We start from the raw sequence: 20,946 nt of genomic DNA, 5'->3' as shown, positions 1-20,946 counted from the left end.
TGGCTATATTTGAAAGATAACTGAAGATTGCCTGAAACAATTGTGTTTAAAATCTAACCTGCTTTTATTTAGAAAATGTTGATACAGAGAATTGGCAGATGAAGGATGGTTGCAAGCCTGAGAATGTGTTCTTGGTGAGAAGGTTATAAAAGGAGAATTATGAAAAAGAACATTGCTGTTAAAATATTTTGTCCTACAGGAGTATGGTTACCATAAGATGCAAAAGAAAGGTGGAGCAAAATACTTAAAGGTTTAAGCATGTTAAGAAAGAGGTAAAAAAAGTCATGAAATTTCAGAAATGAATCTGGCTATAATTTTTAAGATTGCTACAACATTGTTTAAGTATTTCACATTAATATCTAATGTATGCTGACATTTAAATTTGTTGCAAAATGCCTTTGAAGTGGACATCTATGGAAGTGCTCCTGAATATTCTGACCATGGAAGTTTCAAGTTTTGAGGACTGTTAATGGAAACAAATTGGTAACTTTGTCAATTGTATATCCAGCCTCATTTCAATAAGCTCTGTTGTTATTCCAACCTTTGAATTTGTTAAATTCTTAGAAGTAATGTGATGATATTATACACTAATTCCTGTGTTTAAGGTTATATCTGCCTTTGGTGATTGACCAAAGAAATACACATTTCGTGTCTCAGAAAGGTAACTTAATTGTCTTTGTTAAATTCTCATGGTTTAAAAGAGCTGCATTTTTCAAGAAATATTTGTGTTGTCATTTTATAAGTGATAAAAAAAAAAAAATTCTGATCTGCTACTGTTTGAATGAATCTGATCCGTTACTGTTTGAATCAACCTGACTCTTCTGATTTTTGGAATTCCTAGATTGGCCCCTAGGAATCTCAAAATCGTAAGAATATTTGTCAAAGATTGCATCTTTTGGTTGGTAAAGATAATTGTGTAGGAAAATTTGGTTACAAAAATGACTTTAGGAAGCCTTGTCTACAAGGAGCCAAGATTAGTTGCAATCCTGCCAGGAAAGCTCCAGAAATGATTGATGTAAAAATTTACATGAGAGGAACTCCCTCATCCTAAGTTTTAGATAACAGATCAAAGAGGTACTTTCACCCTCAAGTAGGGGAACTGACAGACTAAAAAAAAAAAAAAAAATCTGCTAGAGAAACAAATTGTTTGTTGGTATACTCCCTCTTGTTATTATGTAAATTCCTCAAACCTTCCCTCCTGATGTCTAAGTGACCATTTGGTTGTGGTGTTGTCATAATGGTTAGGCTCCTAGGTCTAAAAAGTGCAAGAGTGTGCAAAATTCTACAGGTGCACAGCTGGTTTCACAGTGCTATCTAAATGTGACAAGCTATGTCATCTATTTTAATTTGCTTATAGATGAAAATGCTCATGAATGAGAATTGTTAAGCTAAATCCTTTTGAAAATAATGTATAGATGCACAATTAAGCTCTTGGAGAGTCATGTCTATTTCTGTTTTCTCAGGACCTACGAAGTCTGTTCAGCTATATAGTTCTGCATACATTTAAATGGACTTACTGCTAAGGGCACAGTTTCAAAACACCATAGGATGCCAAATCCTCATAAACTAGGTGGTAAAATGCATGGCTATATGTATGAAAGTGTTCCATGATAACTCAGATGTCAGGTAATGTAAATGCTCCAACATGGGAAACGATTCTTACAGCAGACTCATAGACTATCTTGAGTAGCACTCAGTGGCCTCAGAATCAACCCAAAGGCATTCTGGTCTGACAGAAGAGCCAGCAAGAGAGCAAGCATATCAGGTGTGGAATGCCAGGACACTGCTGCGAAGAGTGTCCCTCCGTGAAGGACCTCTGTGGTCCATACCCCTGTGCAAAGAAGCAGCCATCGAAGATGGTTGTGCTCTTCTCTCAATGGAGGAGAGAACTTCCACTTTGTGTGTGGCCTTGTCTAATGCTTCGTGGGGTTGTTGTGGATTCAAGAAGCTTCCACAGCCTAAGCATCGTGTGTCAGGAGCCTCAGGTGATCACTGACGTCACACATAAGAGTGCTAATTTATTAAATTCATTAGAGTCACTGTGTACTGACTTCCCATGCAGGACCTGTAACTTTAGAGTTATACTAAAAGGATATATTATTAATATTCATAGATTTCTCTAAGTAGTGTCTTGTGGATCTAAAAAGCCTTATTAGCAAGAAGAGCTTGAAATACAGTGGCTACCAGTGGCCTATAAGTTAGTTGGCCTATGACTACTCAACCAGTACCACAACTAAGCCTTCATAGGGTAGGACACCCTGAGTGCTCTGAAGCAGAACTCATGACTTCCTCACTTGCCAAACTGTTTGGAATCTGTTTGCTCTCCTACTTAAGATTCTTGTATTCTTGAATTGTAAGTACATAGCTTGTTAGACTATAACCAGTATATTGCTTACTTCTGCCTTAAAGTGTATAAAGTTCTGTAAACTCTTGTCAGAATACTACAAGCTACTGAGTTATTGTAAATGAAAGCCTGTTTAAATCTCTTGCCATCAATAGCATGATTAGTAGGTCTTGCAACAGAATGCTTTCAGTGCTGTGCTTTATGCGTGTCATCCCGAAACTCTTAGGGCTTGCAACAATTGGTAAAGTATAATTGTTTTAGAAAAATCTAACACTTGCTTGTTCCCTACTGTTGAATTTGCCAATTTTCAGGAAAAGAACTCTGCCAAGTATATAAAGGGAATCTGAATGGCCTTTGTCTCAGGGAGCCATGGTCACAGGCTTCCCTTCCCCATGCAGCAGACAGACCTGGAGTTAAAGGCTGCGGAGGAAAATGGGCATGAAGGAGATGAGGAAGAGGCCTTTTTGGACTCTGCTTGGCATGGAAGCTGAAATGAGGGTCACCTCAACCCTTCTTTGGAGTAATACTTCAACAAAGAAGGGCCTTTCAAGTGCCAGGCTGTACATCGAACACCTGATGACTTCTGCCTTCTATCGGGAACCGTTAGATAGACCCCCCCAACTGCTGCTGTTACTCAACTGCGCCCCCCTGTCAGCAGGAAGTAGTCAAGAGCGGACGACGACGTCCCCTTTCCCTAAACTGTTGGGGTCTAGTCCTCTGTCTAGAAATATAGGAGCCAGATAGGATGATAGGCAGTTAGGGTCTCCGGTTCCTGACAGAACTGTGTTGTACACATGTAACATCTTAACACTAAAAAAATTCTTAAATGTCAGTATTTTCAACGAGGCTTGTACATTGTTAATTGTATTACTAAGTGTGTTATTGAATCAAAGATTTGATTAGTTACTAGAAAGAGGGGGGAATGAAGAGCCTGGAAGTTTTCTGCCCTTTGTGATCCCGCCTTGATGGCTTGGCTGGGGGCTGTGTGGATTCTAGGCCTGACACCCAGCAGGACACCTGGCAGGTCACGTAGGCAGACCACTCCTCAGGAAGGAGGTACCTGGTGTTTGATAAGATCCACTACCCTATAGCTCATCGATTTGTACTTTTTGAAAGTCGCTAGTTTCAAACCCACCAATAGAAGCCTGCTAGATCATGACTGTATAATTAATAGCCTGAAATGTATAAAAACTGGGGAGCTTGGGCTCTCGGGGTCTTTCTTTTCTTTTCTCTCTGGCTCACGGGCTTGCTGCGGATCCTGCAGTGGCTGCCCCTCCCCCGCCCGGCCTTGCTGGGCTGTGGCAGGTGGCTGGGAGACCTAGGTTAGTTCGAATAAACCACTTTTATGCCTTAGCACCGGCTTCAGACTTGATGATTATCTGGGGATTTCAGAAACCGGCACAACATTATCAAGTACACATCCTTCTATGCACTCTGCTTAAATTTCTTAATTCCTAATATTGTTTATATCCTCACATTTTACATATGATGTATTCTGCCACTTGAGACAAGTTTAGTGACCATCCCCTGAACAAACGCAATCTCCAACAATGTTCCTTGCTTTGGAAGAACCAGCCAATAGTCGGGGGCTGGACTAGCAGATGGATTGATTGGACATTGCTGACCACTGTGTTGCACTGATACTGTGACTTTATTCCAGCTCCTCCCAGGAGAGAGTTCAGTGATGGATTGGATATGTCTGCCATGGCTGAGGAAAGGAATATAAGCAGCCAAAGAGTCACTGATCTCATAATGACTCAGATGGATTGCACGAGTGACGAAAATCAAAGTAGGCAGAGATTGTCCTATTTGAATGCCTGCCTGAGGGCATTGGGTGGCATGCCTATATTTCCATGTGAACTTTTATCAGATCTGCCTCTCTCCACAGAGCTCCCACCCACTGTATTCATCCAATTGTCCTGACTGGTTCATTAGGGGCAATTCCCTAGGACTTTGGGTCACTGCTTAGAAATGCAGACTCCAGGGTTTATTATTGCTGTCTCCCAGCAAATACATGAAATTCACTTTAGTTCAAACCACCCAAGCATGACAACTCTAATAATGATGTTTTAATAGTGTCTGCTGTGTTAAAGTTTTTTGAAATCCGATATCTGACACAAGCTAATGTAAGCAATATCACAGCCCCCCATTTTTTTTTAATAAAACAGATCCTTAAATGAGAAACTCAGTTGTACTGCACTGATAAAGCCTAATGATTTCTAAAATGATGTTTTACTCCAATATTTATAATTTCATTGTTAACCAAGATTGTATTGTGGTATTTCAGAATATAAGCAATAATGCTTCTCAGTCTAAGTACATTGAATTCACTTCAGAAAATGTAGGTAACTAATTATCCGAAACTACAGAGGCAGCAACTATTTGGTTCCCATATGATTCTACTATAACGTAAAGTTTTTCTGTAATGGAACAAAAATAATCCAAATTCTTTACTTAGTATGCTAACTGGCTACTCTAAAAATTGCTGTTAGGTTACTTGCAAATTTTTGTATAATGAGTATTCAGGTTCAGCTTAACAAGGTTGACATTGTTTGGGGGTAACAGATGTGTGCTTACATAGTTTTAAATGAAACCAAGCCCTCAAAGAGGCTCAATAAACAAATGACAATGTTTAGAAAAGAAAGAAGCTTGTTTCCTTTGATAGGGTGCAGGGAATTTAACCAACCTGTGTTTATAATTACTGTCTGGTATAGTTAGTGTGAAAGAATCTACTTGCTACTCATTTATAAATAAACAAAATAGATCTACTTTTCTATTTTGCAGTCAGCCTGTTGGAGTTTCCTTTTCTTTATTTTTCTACCGACTGCAGACCGCTTACATCCATATTTTGTTTTTCCATTTTAAACATTTCTCTAGTTTCGATGGCCAACCCCACCACCCACAACTAATTCTTGGCCTGACATATAAAGATGACACCTTCCTCTGTATTTTAAGTATTCTTCCGTCCTCCCTACCTCCATCACCACTGTAAGTTACTAAATTCAAGTCAGTTGTCCACATTTCGATGTTTGGTTGGATAACAAAGGTGGTATTTTTCTTGGCAAGCCTATAGACAGAGCAAGCTGCTACTACCCAGTTAATTATAAAACAACATCAAATGAACGCTGTCAGTTTGGGGCCACAGGAGAATGCTGTAAGAGCACATGAACTCGACTGTTTGGACCTTCTGAACAGGCACATATTATTTTGTGGGAGGAATTCAACTCACCTTTTAAAAGCAAAAAGTGTTCTGTATAGTTTTGTGTAGCATTATAGAAATCTATTAACTGTTTTGAAATCTCCCCTTAGAGATCTTGCTATCAGTAAATTTACTGCATTCTCTATAGTCTATTGTTAGTTAATTGGAGTAGGCATATTCATTTAAGCTTTGAGTTGACTTTGCAAACTGTTTCTTTTATTTTTTTTTTCTCAGCTCAAGAATTAATTGTGCAAGCATAAAGATAGGTCAGAAGGAACAAGATAATGCATTTTCAATTCCATATAGTAATTTTGTTTTATAAAACATCTAGTTAACCAGGTGTTTTCTCCAGCTCATTTTGCCTCCCTGAAATTAACATTTACTGCCAAAATCATCCTTCAGTGTTAGGACAGATTTTTAGTAGGGTGTGGGTTTACCTTTTATGAAGATTGCATTAATCCATCACGAAAAATTTAAAACTCAATAAATTCATTTTACCATAAAAGATGTATAAAGCCATAAGCATTTTCCAGATGTGGCGCTGGATATAAGTAAAGAAAACTCGTCTGTTCTGAGAGAGGAAAAACTGTTGACATTTCTTTGAAGTGTAATCTCTTTTGTTTATTTGGTTTTTAATAGCTTCCAGCAGTTAGCCACATATTTTTTAAGTGATGTTGCTCACATACTCTTTTTATTTTTTTTCTTAAGTCCTGAGTGGCATTAACTTACTCCCATAAATTTAAAAGTTTAACCTGTAGAGGGAGGAGACGGTGATCAAGATGGGTAATTGAGTAATTGCCAAAAAAATGCAAGGCAACACTGTCCCCGGCCGGGACTCTGAAATGAAAATTGGCTGGTTGGGGGATCGTAGGTCAGGGAGTGGAACTGCCCTTGTTCTCATCTGTAACATTTACTTATAACAGCAAATCTTTAGATGTTGCCTATTCAAGTAGCAGAAACAATTTATCGTTTCTCTGTGCTGATCATTTGGTCAGAAGGAAAGAAGTTTTCAGATTATGCTGTGCATGTCACCTGTGCACGTACGTGGCCTAACATGTGCGTACAAGTTCATAAGACATACATTGACGTAAGTGAGGGGAAAATTTAGACTGATAAAAAAATCATTAAAATTGACTGAGTAGCTAAAAAGTCCATGACACTGAAAAATGGAAACTATTTTGAAAATAAGTGAAAAGTTAAAACAAATATGCAGAATTGTGGCATTTCAGCATGATTTATGTAACAGGTTGCATGAGAATTACTTTGGCATCAGATGTAATGCTGGCCATAGCCAAAGCAGAGTGCAGGGAAGATGGAGGAAAATTATTTATATATAAATTAAGTTTGGGAACAGTTCTCATTCTTGCCAGTCAATGCTCTTAAACTATTACTTACAATAATGTGACCCTCCAACGCTTAATAATGATTTCCTTTGTATATGAGAGTGTATCCAAAGAGAGAAGTGTTCCTTTCCCATTGCAGAATTCCTAATGTGAGTCTGTATTTTTTATACTGTAATTAAATATTGTACTTCTCTTTGGTGGGAATTGATTTTTATAAATCTAAACTAGAATAAAAATCTTGAAATTTTAATAGCATACTACTGAAGCAAAACCATTGTTTTTAGTATAAATAAATAGAACGTATGTCCTAAAAATTCTGAGGAAATCCCTAAGCAAGATCGGCATGTTTCATGTTTTTAGTACAGTTCTAAAGCAATGTGTTGTACACTCTGGTAATAAAATTATTTTAAGGGATGCTCCTTGACCAGGACTCAAGCTACATATTAAGATTTGCTCTGTTTTTCATGTGTTTTCCATCAAGGAAGTCTGTGGTTACCTTCCTGATTCTGCTGGACTGGAAAAACATAGCTAATATGGTGTGATCTGGAGAAAGCTTTGATGCAGGGACTTTGCAAATAAACTTCCAGATGCCATATGGTTTACATTCATCTCTCAATTTATTTCCTATAAATGTCTATTGAATATTCCATTGAACCAACACATGTGAAACTAGAGCTGAAAAAGAGAGCGGTAGATAGAATACTTTGTGGCAGCAAGTGATTATCATATTTCTTTCCCAATATTGCTACCAGCCTTAAATGCATGGTAAATTAGTCAAATGCCAAAGTTCTCAGACTTAAAGTGAAAATACAGAAAAATAGTTTATATTATCAAAATAAACACTTCAATTTTTTTGCTTGTTTGGGGTGAGTGGAGCTGGGATTATTTTGGGAGTCACTGTCTTGAATATGTAAGTTGTTGCCACTTAAACATTCGCTAAGCCTGGGGTGAAGAAATAAATCTAGTGAAATGCTGCTGCAGAGGAAAAAGTAGTGCTGAAGAATCTACTTTGGAATTGACATGCGATCAGCATTCTCTTTGGTTCTGCACTGTTCTAGAATCCAAGTGCTGCAACCCCATGTTTCCATATCAAGAAGACTAGTCTGTGTAATTCTTTGCTATGGACTGGATTTTCTTAATGCCACACCTTCCCAACATGAGTCCTTTATTATCCCAGTTAAAACCATGATTTCCAAAGAGTGTTCTCTTGGATGACTAGGGAAGACTATTCTGCAATGTTAGAGAAACCTCCCCCCCCAAAAAAAATCTTGCTATTGACTTTGTCTTTCAATAAAAATCCATTTTTTGCCTCAATCAATATTCCTGTGACAATAGAAACATACCTTCTGGCAATGACAGTTATGTGATGAGTCAGCTTCTTCATACTCCTGCTGTCCTGTTGTCTGTGCTGTTTGATATTTGCATGTAGATGCCAACTTGGACAAGGTAAGAACAAAAAAGAAGTGGAGAAAAAGCAAAGAGACTTTCCTCAAATGTAATATTTTGTTGCTTTTCAGAGTTCAGTTTTCTAAATCTTTCATTCAGTGCTTTAATATTCAGGATCAGATAATTTAATAAAGCAAATCAGAAAAGCACTGCAACTTAAGTGTTACTAAGTTAAATCTACATGCAAAGAACTGTTGTTAACAAAGGGAAAGAAAATAGTGTTTCTGCAGGCGCTCTCAAGGCTGCAGCTTGTGTCTTGCCTTGCGATGAGAAGACCTTGGATGCCCTGTGCCACACACAGTTCTTTACCACCAGCATACAATTGGGCTCATTTCCTTGCCAAATAATGCCTATTAAATGGAAAATCAGCATTCCTTAGCCAGTATCTTACACATTGTAGAACAAAATTACATTGTAAATTTAGACTGTAAGTTGCTTTAAGTAGCTACAGAATAGCAATAAGAAGATAAATTTAGAAAGGGAGAAACCACTTAAACTAACTGAAAACTTTTTACTTGATTATTATTTTTTAAATACCAAATCTGTTATGAAAGCTATGTAAAATGTAGGATTTTTGAGTTTAAAATGAGCATTTCATTCATAGTTTTTTTTTTTTTTTAAGTCTTTAATGAGTGGAACAAGAAACAATATCTAAAACCGCAGCTTTTGGAAGAACCACTTGTTTTTGCCAGTCTTGTGCCTCTCCTCAAACTTGATCTTGGCCTCCCGCCGGGCCTTGCGTTTCAGAGCAGGGTCTCTGAGGACATCCTTGATCACCACAGTTTTGTCCATGGGAATATCCACGGAGTACCTGGTGGGCATGAGGTCGTTGTAGTTATAAACTTTCACGAACGACTTGATGTTGGAGCGTTTGGCGATTTTTTTCTTGCCCGTGGCGGCTGTCACTTTGCGGGGATAGCGGTCGATGCCGGCCACCAGCGCGTGGCTGTAGGGGCGGTCCGAGGTGCCATCGTGGCTGTTCTTAATGATCACGGCTTTGCGTCCCGAGTAGCGTCCGGCCAGGACCAGCACCACCTTCCCGGGTTTCATGAACTTGCCCATTTCGACGGCAGCCACTAGGGCCTACAGCAGAGAAAGCTCATTCATAGTTTTTTAATGAATGAAGAGCAAAGGAGAAACCTCATGTTTATTCATAAATATAGAAGATGCTTGAAATTTTGCATGTGCTTTCCCATTTATTTTTACTGTCATTATTAAAAAGTACACTGCCAGATGCTCCTAACTTCAAAAACTTTAAAGTTTCTTTAAGAAAAAAAATTCTTCAAATAATAGAATGGTAGAATAGTATGGGGAGAGAGGTTCTAATCTTTTCATGGGAGTAATTGATATTGAAATAAAGCACCTTTGTAAAGCACATTGGCTCACAGTTACCAAGGGAAAAAAAAAATCCTAATATGTTCATTCCACACTTACGTAATATACAATTAAAATGTTTACTGTTTTCTAATTTGCAAAATTAAAATTAAATTATTCTCCCTCTCAAAATACTATCCTTAAAAATTTTTTACTTAATGCCCAATAATATTCCATAGTCACTTTCTTGTTTTACAGGCTTATATTTCTTTTGTTTATCAAGATAAAGATACTTCCAATATAAGGCTAACTCTCTCAAGATTGAATGTGAGGCTGGCCTGATGACTTACCAGATTAATCCTCCACCTGCAGTCTTGGTATCTGTTATGGGCACCAGTTCTTGTCCTGGCTGCTGCACTTCCAATCCAGCTCTCAGCTAATGGCCTGGGAAAGCAACAGAGCTGCATCCATGTGGGACACTAGGAAGAAGCTCCTGGACCCAGCTTGACCAGCTCAGCTCTGGTTGTTGTGACCACACGGGAAGTGAACTAGTGCTTGCAAAATCTCTCTCCCCCTTGCTCTCTGTAACCCTTTCAAATGTGTGTGTGCGTGTGTGTGTATATATCTTTTTTTAAAAGATTCATTGCATTTATCTTGGGGCCAAAGAATAATAAAAAAATTTTGAGAAATTCAAATCCAAATTTTTCCAGGAGTAATTTCTTTTGAATCAAGAATGTTTTAAAGAAAACTTGTGGACATGTCTTTTTCAAATAAGTTTTCCTCATTCAGCCTCAACTTAGAAATCCAGTTACCAGTAATAAATCGAATCATTAATACTGTGATTTTAGAGGTTGGCATGGCAACAATTTTGACACTGCTTGGGACACCTGCATTGTGTATCAGAATGATTAGTCCCAATCCTGGCTCCTCTGCCTTCATGCTAACGTGCATCTTAGGAGGCAGCACCTAGGTTCGTGTTCTTACATCCCTACCATCCACATAGGATGCTCAGCTGCTGCCTGACCCAGCACTGGCTACGGCAGTTATCTGATGAACGAACCACCAGATGGGAGATTTGTGTTTGCATGTGTCTCTGATTCACTCTCTTTCTCTCTGCCTTTGAGATTCTTTTTTTTTTTTTAATTAATGTTGCTTGTGATTATAGGGTCCCTGATTTCTAACTGTGCTTGAAATGATTTTTTCCAATTATATTTTTTTATTTGTTAATATTTTCATCTTATTTGAAACGCAAAACTAGCATCTGACATCTTCCAATCATTGGTTTACTTCCCTGTTGCCTACAACAGCCAAGGGCAGAGCCAGTCCAGGGCCAGAAGCCTAGAATTTGATCTGGTTCCCCACATGGGTGCCGGAACCCCCTTACTTGAGTCATCTGCTGCTTCCCAGGGTGTGCTCTAGCAGGAAGCCAGATCCAAATCAGGGTAGGTGAGAACGGAACCAAGCATTTGGATATGAAGCACAGGTGTCCCTCACAGCAACTGAACTGCCATTTAATTAAATGGGCCAATGCACTCTTCCTTGTGATCACTACATCCTCCTCAACCCGTTTTCTTCCAGGGATGTGGTGAGAGTTGTTGCCTAGCACTATGCGTAAACCCAATGTGCTTTCTCAGAAATGACAGACATATCAGAATTATTTCTTTAGTTAGGATTTTTGAGTGCCCAGCAAGAGAATTACATATGTCCCACTTGAACAAAAAAAAAAAAAAAAAAAAAGGAGTAGATCAAATTGCTCTATATGTTTTAGACCTGAGGGGAAAAGGCAGAGAAATGCAGGCTCTCCAGCGACAAAATGAGATTGACCTTGGGACTGTAGAACCATTCACTCACCAGGAAACCTCTGCTGAGTTAATGGTGTTTGCCTGTTTTCTTGTTGTTTTCCTTAACTCATTCCTCCTCCATTTAAACCTGCCAAGAGGAAAGCTCATCTTGGTCAAGCTTGAGTAATGTGTCATTGGTCAGAAGAGGGAAAAGCAATGTGACTGGCTACCCACAAGACCATGCAAATGAAAATTCAACAAAGCCTAGGGGGCAAGATGTAGGGTTGGGACCAACCAAGGAGAAAAGCCAAAAAGTGAAAAATGTCCATTTAACCATCTCTCCCAGGAGTGATACAGAAAGCCAGAAGGAGAAACTTGGGCAAGTAGGCCTGTCCTGTTGTTGAAGTAAGTGGAAAAAAATAGTAAGCCATCTTTCAGGTGACATACGAGAATAAGTGGTAAGTATACACTGTCAAGTATATTGTGGTCCTGGCAGTCTTAACATTGCTATGATTTGGGCTACATTCTTTTTGGGTGTGCACATATGCACGCACAAACAAAACCATGTCCTCATCTGTGTATGTATATTTCATATGACTATTACTACAATATGAAAGGATTGCACACACATTCCCATCCATGTCTTTCTACAGGAATTAATACATAAAAGGTAATTACCTGTTTGTTATTCGACAGTGAATGAAGTATCCCTACTGTAAAATTCTTTTGCTATCTTTTAAGTCAGAACTACAGTATAGCTTGCAAAATTCCAAAAGACCTACTAAACTGATCACATTCCCTGTTGGTAGCAGTAGAGTAAGGACAAAGCAGGTCTGCATATTGGGGATGCTGAACTATTCCAAATGATCTTGGTTGATGAGTCCATAGCTTCTTTGCCATGCTCTTAAACATCAAAATAGTTTCAAAGTATATTATTTTCATTAACTCAGAATACTGAAGCCAGGTGTATAGATGGTCTGCATCTTTCAGCAGGCCAGGTTTAACTTAGTTGGAAAAAATGTTTCAAAAATCATGTAACTCAAAATACACATCTGTCTTGTTTCTATATCCTTCTCCTTTGTCACTCAGTGAGAACGCTAGAAAAAAAGGGTAGGTTTTCATTGCCAACGCAAACAAAACACAAAACAAACAACAAAGCCATATGCTGGTGTGATTTTCTTTTTAAATCCAGTTTTCTTCCCCATTGCCTAGTGGTAGATGCCATTCCCCTATGTCATCTCAAATAATATATGGGAGATTACCTGACCATAATTTAGTAGGCAAGTGAATGAAAATGCTTTCATTTACATGATTAACATTTAATTAACATTGTTAATTAACATTGATTTTTAAAAAAACTTTTTCAACTGAAGTGTAACACTTAAAATTGACCTTAACTTTTAAAATAAAACCTAAGTGTTAGAAAAGCCCAGGGAAGTTGATGATTGATAGCATGTGTTATGATCCTGCTCTCTGTGATCTGGGTGAAGTTACGAAGTAATGTGCATTGTACCATATAAAATCCTAATGATGGTTAATGTTAGCTAATTAAGATGAACACTGAATGGAGAGAGCCTGGCTCATAGAGGTATTAACATCCTATTAGTGTCTAACAAAATATTATTTTAGTCAGAATTATCTGTAGTCAATCATTTTCGATTCTCACTAAGAAATGTATTTGAAATCAAATTAGACATTAAAACTAAATTGTAATCATTGTTGCCAACAGAGATAATATCAAATACTTTCATGAATTTAATGTTGTTTTTTGTTTGTTTGTTTCATTTTGTTTTAATAAACCCTAAAGAGAGGAGCCATACTCATGTACTCTCACCCAAACAGTAATGGAGCGTTGCCAAATCCAGTTAGTTTTTTAGTTTTTGTTTATTTGAGAGGCAGAGAGAGGGCAAGTAACAAAACAGCACAGTATAATTTCATAGGGCAAATCTTTCTGTCTGTTGTCTATCTATACATAGAAAAGACTGGAAGTATATATTCTAGAATATTAAGAGTATTCAGAGTTGTCTCTAAGTGATGACTTATTTTTCACTTTTTGTTTTGTTTTTCTCATTTCCTTTTTTTTTTTAACCTTTTCTGTGTGTTCTACATCGTATATAATGTTATCTTCTTGACAGAAAGAAAATACTCCAATTGGATACCTACATACATGTGATTCTCTTTAGTTTCCACCATTGGTCTGACTCCCTTGTAAGAAGTATGGTTCATCACTTTCTGTGCGATCTGCCATCGGCGTGTTTACCTCCCAGCAGCACCCAGCTTTGTGTGTTTGTTTTTCCCCTCTGTGTACACACTGGTCTTTCCGCTGCTCACATCCTGAGTGGTTCACGTTAGAGTGACTGACGGTGAATCAAAATTAAAAACACCAGTTGGCATTAAAGGTCACTGCTTTATTAAAATTATTCACTCAAATACAATTAACTTACTCCTGCTCTAGGGGAAAAGGAAGAGTTTACACCAGGGAGAAGCAAAGATCTAAAGGGTTCTCCATATACAGCCTTTCTCCTATTTGAATTCTTTTTTCACCCCAACAACTTCATTGACACGATGAGCCACTTGAAACAAAGAAAGGGCTAAGAGTGCAAAGGTGTTTCCTTTGATAGACAGGAGGCAGGGTTAACTTCCTTATTTTTGAACGCAGAATAAAGTATGGGACAAATGGGTTCTTAGACAACTTGACTCTCACAGTGGTCCAGAAAGCACAGCATTTGTCTTTGTGTTTTTTACCCTAGTGAGATAGAAGTGCCTTGAAGGACTGCTACTTGGCTTTCCCACGTTCCTTCTCAGCCCATCTGCAAGGCTCACCTTGTTCGGCCGTGATTGCTTTGGAAGTTTTGTTGAAATATGTAAACATTACCACGGGAACGTATACCTTATGCAATAAAACCTTACAAATTCTTGAGTCCTTTGTTAGAATCCTGTCTTGAATTAAGAAATCCTACCCTACATTAGGAACGACCATCCTCATGCATTTATGAGATGCTACTGTGTAGGTTACCTGCGCTGTTCCCTGTGGGGGATGGAAGTAATGACTGTCCATTTTTTATTGTTTGTGCTCGCTTGCTTGCTTGCTTGCTCTTTTTTAGTGTTGCACTTTTGGGTTATAGCTTTTTTAATGCATTTATTTCCTTTTTATTTGAAAGAGAGTCACAGTGAGAGGTCTTGTATCTGCTGGTTCACCCCCCCGAATATTACCAACAGCAAGGTCTGAGCCAGTCTGAAACCTGGAGAGCAGAACTCTCCATGTCTCCCAGTTCAGTGGCAGAGACCCAATTATTTGGGCCATTGTCTATCACTTCACATGGCTTTTTTTTTTACCACCAGGAATCTGTGTCAAAAACAGTTTTAGGACTCTAATCAGACACTCCTTGTTGGGATGCGGAGGCTCCCAGTGAAGTCATTTTTAGAAATTATTAATTACTTTTATTTTTTATTATTTTTACACAGTTGATTAGGGTGATAAGGGTCAAGGGCTACAGGAAGGTAGGGGACAACCACCCAGCACCACCCCAGGGTCCCCGATGTGGGGCATGCTCTGAGGATCCTGTTCATGAGGTTTGGATAGTTCAACAGTTCTGGATTACTGCCAATCTGGCCACTCGAAGCACAATGAAATCTCCAGAATCCACTGGTTGAAATAGTCCATCTTAGAGTCTCCGTTTGCCCAGATACTCACTGCCAACACTTGGCTGGAGTAGTTGATTGATTTGTTCTGTCTTCTATCCTCTATTGTAGTACCAGGTGTCCTCTGCAGGCTCCAGCATACTGCCATATCCTCCATGTGTACCTGGATATGCTGTTTACTGTCCCCATTTAAGCCACTGAGGAGGCCCAGCTCTGACACACGCATTCCACAGTCAGACCATGGAACCTGCAATTCTTTCTCTCCATGGTTGGGATTCTTAGTCCAGCAATTCAGTTGAAGGGATCCTCATAGAAACCTCATCCGAGGTGATCCCAGACCTGATTCTTGTATGTGCTTAATGAATACATGGCCCAGCAGAGTCCATCACCCCAATCACCTTATACACATGCTGATGCTTGCAATTGCTGGGTCAGTTCTGTCTCCAACCCTGTCTTTTACACAAACCAATTTGTGATTCAGGCCAGCCAGATCCTGCCCACAACACACTTATTTAAGGATTAAATTAGAGAGACCCTGTAACACTCTTAGTTGCTTATTCAGATAAAGGAAACTTTTGATAAATACTACATAGTATTACTTGTTATCTCTGTTCTTATATTGTGCTATGAATTGGAAAGGAAGAGTAAAAAATAAGTAAATTATAATCTATGTCATTAAGAAGGTTACAGTTTTCTCAAGGGAAATCCCAAAGGAAGCAACGTTGAAAGCATGAAATTGAGGAAGAAAGTAAATTAGCAATCATACAGGACTGGTGGTAGAGGAGAACAAGAAATAACTGTAAATAGGCAAAGGGCTCTTTTTAAAAGAATAGAAATGGTCTAAAATTGGATTGTGGTGATGATTGCACAGCTCTGCAAATTTACTAAAAATAATTGACTTGCATATTTTGCTTTTTAAATTTTTAATTTATTTAGTGGAAAGAGGTAGAGCTTCTACCCACTGATTCAGTCCCGCAAATGCCCACAACAGCTAAGGGTAAGCTGAAACTAGAGCCTGGACATGGGAAATCAATGTGTGTCTCCCTACATGCAAGAGGGCAAGAACCCAATCACCTAAATTATCTCCTCTGCCTTCTAAGGCCTGTGTTGGCCCGGAAGCTGGAGTTATAGCCTAGTTTCTCAGAAGAGTGACTTGCTTCTCAAACTCAAGTGATGGCTTTTTTTTTTCCACCATAAAAATCTTAGCTCTGAAAGCCAGTTTTTAGCTAGGTTCATTGACTTCTTGGTATGTTGCAATTGTAGCTTGCGTGAGAAAGAAGTGACTATTGAATTTTTATGTTCTTTGTCCAAAATTTTAAAAGAAAATAACAACCCAGAAATGCTTTGGATTATATTTTGCCTATCATTGACTAGAAAAGCCAAGTAGCTAAAGACACCCAGTATGACCGAAAGCACATTCTCTCCACATTCTCTCCAGGACAGTCCTTTTAGTCATGGACTTTAAGACTAATTAATGCACACAAGCACAGCTTTCCCAGGTCACCAAAGTTAGTGGGAGATAATCTTCAAAGAGACTGGAGGGAATTATTCTTAGGGGTGAATGTGATTGCAGAACATGAGAAGTTTGGGAATTAAGCCGGGTGTGGGATATGTATGTGTATGTGAAAACATGGCTCTCCATCCCGTCTAACAAAGCCTGATCTTTGTGTGTTGGGATTTTTTTTATTATTGTGCTTAGGAAAGTCAGTTTTCAAGTTATTATTCCTGCATATATAATTTCATTCTTTGAGCCAAAAGAACCCAAAAAGATGGAATTCCCACAGCTAAATGCATCTCTAATGTTCCTGAAAACTCATAAAATGAATGCTTATTATTGGTTCTACACTTGGCTTAGAAATACTGTTTCATCATGTGCATCCCAGTTTTCCTGGGAGTTGGGGTAGTTTTTCCTTCTGCTTTGTTGTGTTGTTTTGTTTTGTCTTAAGCTTTTCCTATTTCTTTTTGCTTCCAAGAATGTAGCAAAGTTTTCAAGGGAAATAGACTTCCTATATAATTATAAATAATCAGAAAACTGCGTGTGTTTTACTTTCTCTTAGAATGAAACAGTACAGTCAGGTCAAAAGTGGTGTCAAATAAACAACTTTACTCTTTTGAATTCTCTAAGGTCTGAGGCTCCAGATAAAACAACTGCTTCTTGCACACAATATTCCTTGTGATCACATGTCATGATTGATGACAAGTCAAAACACACTCTGTTTACTCAGCTTTCATGTGAATGTGGCGGTCAGGATCTTTTGTGGTTCTGAATGTTATTAGATAAATAAGGTCCATAAACAGAAGTTGAGGTAGAGGTCTGTTTTCCAAACAATGGAATGTTTCCTTTCCATACCTTTTGGAGTCAATTTTTAAAAAGAGAATTCACAACCAGTTTTCCCAGTCAAGGACTAGAATTTCTTCATTTTAAGACTTTTGAAAGTAATTCTTAACCTGTACTGGCTTCATGTTTTGTGGTCCAGGGCAGGGTTCAGCTTTAATGCTGCTAACATTTAGTTTGGGGGAGTGAGATAAAGGAGGGAGGACAAGTGTACAGCTTGCACAGGGTCATTCTTTGTTGGAATAGCCGGTTGAGTGTCCTGTAGGATGTCCAGGAGCATCCCTGGCCTGTGTCAGATACCAGTAGAATCATCTGAATCATGACACATGAGAGCAGACATTGCCTCATGTCCCCTGGGTAACAAAGTCACCATGAGTTAGGAGTCACTGGTACAGCTTTTTGAATAGAGGAAAAAGTTTTCAGTGACAATTTAAAATAGTTCCCAGTGTTAGTATCATATGAAACGTGTAAAGTTTACTACAGCTTAAACATTGTCAATGATATTGACTGTTTTGACCAGGTGAATTTTCACTGATGTTTAATTTAAAAAAAAAAAGAGGAAAGAGTGGAGTAGCTTTTCGTTTTTGTGCAACACCCATGTCAGCAGAAGAAGGGATCCTAAGTTAGTGTTTTCCTTTAGTAGTCTGGAGTGAGGGGTTTAGCATTTTCCAAAATGAAATGTCTCTTTTTTTCTTTCTCTACATTGTCCTGTGATACACTGAAAGGAACACTTGTCTCCAATTTTTCTTTCGGGAAATAATGCCCCAAGTCAATGGGAATACACAAGTGAGGTCATTTTTTTTCCCCTTGCTTACTAAAACATTCCCCAGAGAAATTTCAGCCATTTCCTTGTACTACTATAGTTTATCCTTGGCCTTTCCTTAAGCATATTTTAAGAAATTCTTTGCATATTCGTCTTCATTGGCGCTTCTGGTTCTAAAATGAGGCATTTGTTATAAACATTAGTGACCATAATCAGATTTTAGTTTGAAACCTTATATCAGCAAATGTATGTAGGAAAGAGTGGAAGTTCAGGCAATGTTACTAAAGAAGGAGTTAATACAATTTAAATAAAAACGTTTATGGTTAATTTCAACTCATTTAGTGAATTGTAATTATATGATTACCTATAGAACCTCCATCATATGGTATTTGAAAGATCAAAGTTAGTGAAAAGTCAGCATGTAATTAGTTTCTTGCTTTGGAGCATTAGGTAGAATTACTGCAAAGAGGTAAAACTATCATTTTATAAAGACCCTTAGGAGATTTATAATGATGGTAGACAAATATATGCATACAATATCAGTTGGTGTGCTAAAATTTAATTTTCATGAGGAAATGTGGTTGAAGATGATCACAATACATGGGGATGTTCTTATTTTAATATTGGTGGATGTTATTATTAGAGAATCATATCAAAAGATATGTCACCAGGGAGAAAATATCATTTATAAATCGCTAATGAGTAGCAAACAGTGTTTAGCTTGGAGGTGTGAGGCGTCTCTTCACAATGTGCATTTATGATCAAACACAAAAGATCAAGTGCAGGAAGAATAGTAGATCTATATTTTAATTCGTTCTGCTAAGGAAAATCTTTCTGTGGTTAGAGTTTCAATGCCTGTATTTCCTTGCCTGCCCATCAGAAAAGATCCTGCATTTAGAAAAGAATTTTAGTGTGTCTAATTTGGAAGTTAGGCATGATAATACTACATGATTGTAATTACCTGATTAAGTAATGTGTATGTGTTATCTATTGTAGAGATGTTATTTACGGCATTAAAGTAAGCCATAATTGTGCAGCCAGTTTATCTTGGAGAGCACACCAGGGCAAGTCTTGGCTGACAGTAGATATTCTCTGGAGATGCTGTTGAAATTTCTTGCCTCTACACAGGAGATGAATTCAAATAGCTGTCAATCTCTGGTCTAGATCTTTGGCCTTGGTTTTTATATCGTCCTTTTTGTTAGATTAAATCTAAAATCATTTTCTAGGGAAAAATCTTATCTATGGTCCCAGGTAGATTCTGTTCCCTGATCATATTTGAACAGCATCTGAATTGTGTTCAGAAATATTAGGAGACTTTATCAAGTGCTTCATTCATTAATGATGGATATTAATACCTTCTCCATCAATTCAGGGCACTATTAAAACTCTAACCCTAGCTGGAAACTTAGACGACCATCCTCCAGGCCAAGCATAATGTTGAACCACTTTTGAAAAGTCTGGTGTGGTTATCCTTTTTTTTTTCTGGAACATTACATGTTTGCATCAGAATATGATAGAGCTTGACCTTGAATTCAGCTGTTCCTTGGTACAGCGCCGTGTAAATGCACATGCACTGGAGACAACAAGTGATCAGCTGGACTCCAGAGACATGTTTTGTTAACACCTGCAATGTAGATCATGTTGTTCACATTATAAAACATCTTTTATTTTTTGAGACTCCTTGGAAACTTTTATTTCTTGTTTTTATATCAAGGATATTGCCCCTTCTAAAGAGCCGGTTTGCTTTTATCTTATGAAGAATACCTGTTTTGTAACTTTTCATGTTTCCCTATTGATGTTAGCTTCCAAGAATTTTAGAGTGTATGTGGTACTTAATGATAAACATTTGCGGTTCACATCTCCTTTCTCCACTTCCTTTAATGTCACTTCACATGATGTTGCTTCTGCAGAGCATTCTTCCTTATTTTAATTTACCTTAATCTTGTAGTATGTGACATCTTTGTAAGTCATTTTAGATCTTTCAGGGAACCACATAAATACCATAAAATAAAATCTCTGTAGGCTCTTGACTATAATCCTGGGTTTTTTTTTTTTTTCCATTAACCAATAAGCTACGCAGATCTTCAGAAAACCCAGATAGGCAGATTTTTTGTGTTTCCCATAATTTATCTGTGAAATTCTTATAATGCCTTTTTTGAGGTTTTATATTACCAATTAAATTGATTCCTGGCATGATAGGTCAGCTCAGCACAGAAGAGAGAACTGGAAATGTGAAGAAAGTAAGGACTCAAGAAAAGAAATGGGTGTTCAGAGCAAAGTCGCTGAGGCCTGCAGGCGTGGCACTAAGACTATACAGTGATGAGTAGAAATATGGAGAGAAAGCTGTAGCAGCAGCAGCATCTTAGTAGAAGCTCCTGGGCTCTCTGTTAACTGTGCACAGTGCACACGTGTTCTGGAAAAGCCTGTTACTAGTTACTCTGCAAGCGGCTCTGAAGAGAGTTGCTTATGGGTAAAGTTTCTTGATCACAATTCAACATCTGCAATCAAAAGCATATTTCAGCTGATTTTTTTACTCAAAACTCATGTTTATTTTCTTGACCCACGGCCTATTACTGTATCTGAGCTTGTCTCCCGGAAACAAAAATGACTTTTTTTCTGCTTCGGTTTAAGGTACTCTGGAGTATAGTTGACCATTTCCCCAGAGGTTCTTATGATAGAGTGAATTCCACTTACTCCATATTTCTATAGTTTACATTGAAAAACATTTTTAAATACTTATCTAACTGAAAATGAAAACTATTCTGTATTACCTCAATTT

At 38.0% G+C, this 20,946-nt stretch overlaps 1 protein-coding gene and 1 long non-coding RNA gene across 2 annotated transcripts in view; one reads left to right on the top strand and one right to left on the bottom strand.

The window, feature by feature from the left end:
- LOC131482889 (uncharacterized) overlaps positions 1–20,946 on the top strand; it is a 220,062-nt gene that overhangs the window by 100,462 nt on the left and 98,654 nt on the right. The window lies entirely within an intron of this gene.
- On the bottom strand, positions 8,937–9,422 carry LOC101519345 (large ribosomal subunit protein eL27-like). The gene has a single exon (XM_036497499.2). The coding sequence runs from the start codon at positions 9,392–9,394 to the stop codon at positions 8,984–8,986; it is 411 nt and encodes a 136-aa protein (XP_036353392.2). The 5' UTR covers positions 9,395–9,422; the 3' UTR covers positions 8,937–8,983.

This window comes from Ochotona princeps, chromosome 21 (genome assembly GCF_030435755.1).
Source record: "Ochotona princeps isolate mOchPri1 chromosome 21, mOchPri1.hap1, whole genome shotgun sequence".
In the NCBI taxonomy this organism is placed as follows: domain Eukaryota; kingdom Metazoa; phylum Chordata; class Mammalia; order Lagomorpha; family Ochotonidae; genus Ochotona; species Ochotona princeps.
The sequence above is the reverse complement of the archived record's forward strand: the minus strand, read 5'-3'. Positions and strand labels throughout refer to the sequence as shown.

Excerpts from the sequence above, each read along its gene's own strand:
- LOC101519345 (XM_036497499.2), bottom strand. The coding sequence starts at position 9,394 with ATGGGCAAGTTCATGAAACCCGGGAAGGTGGTGCTGGTCCTGGCCGGA.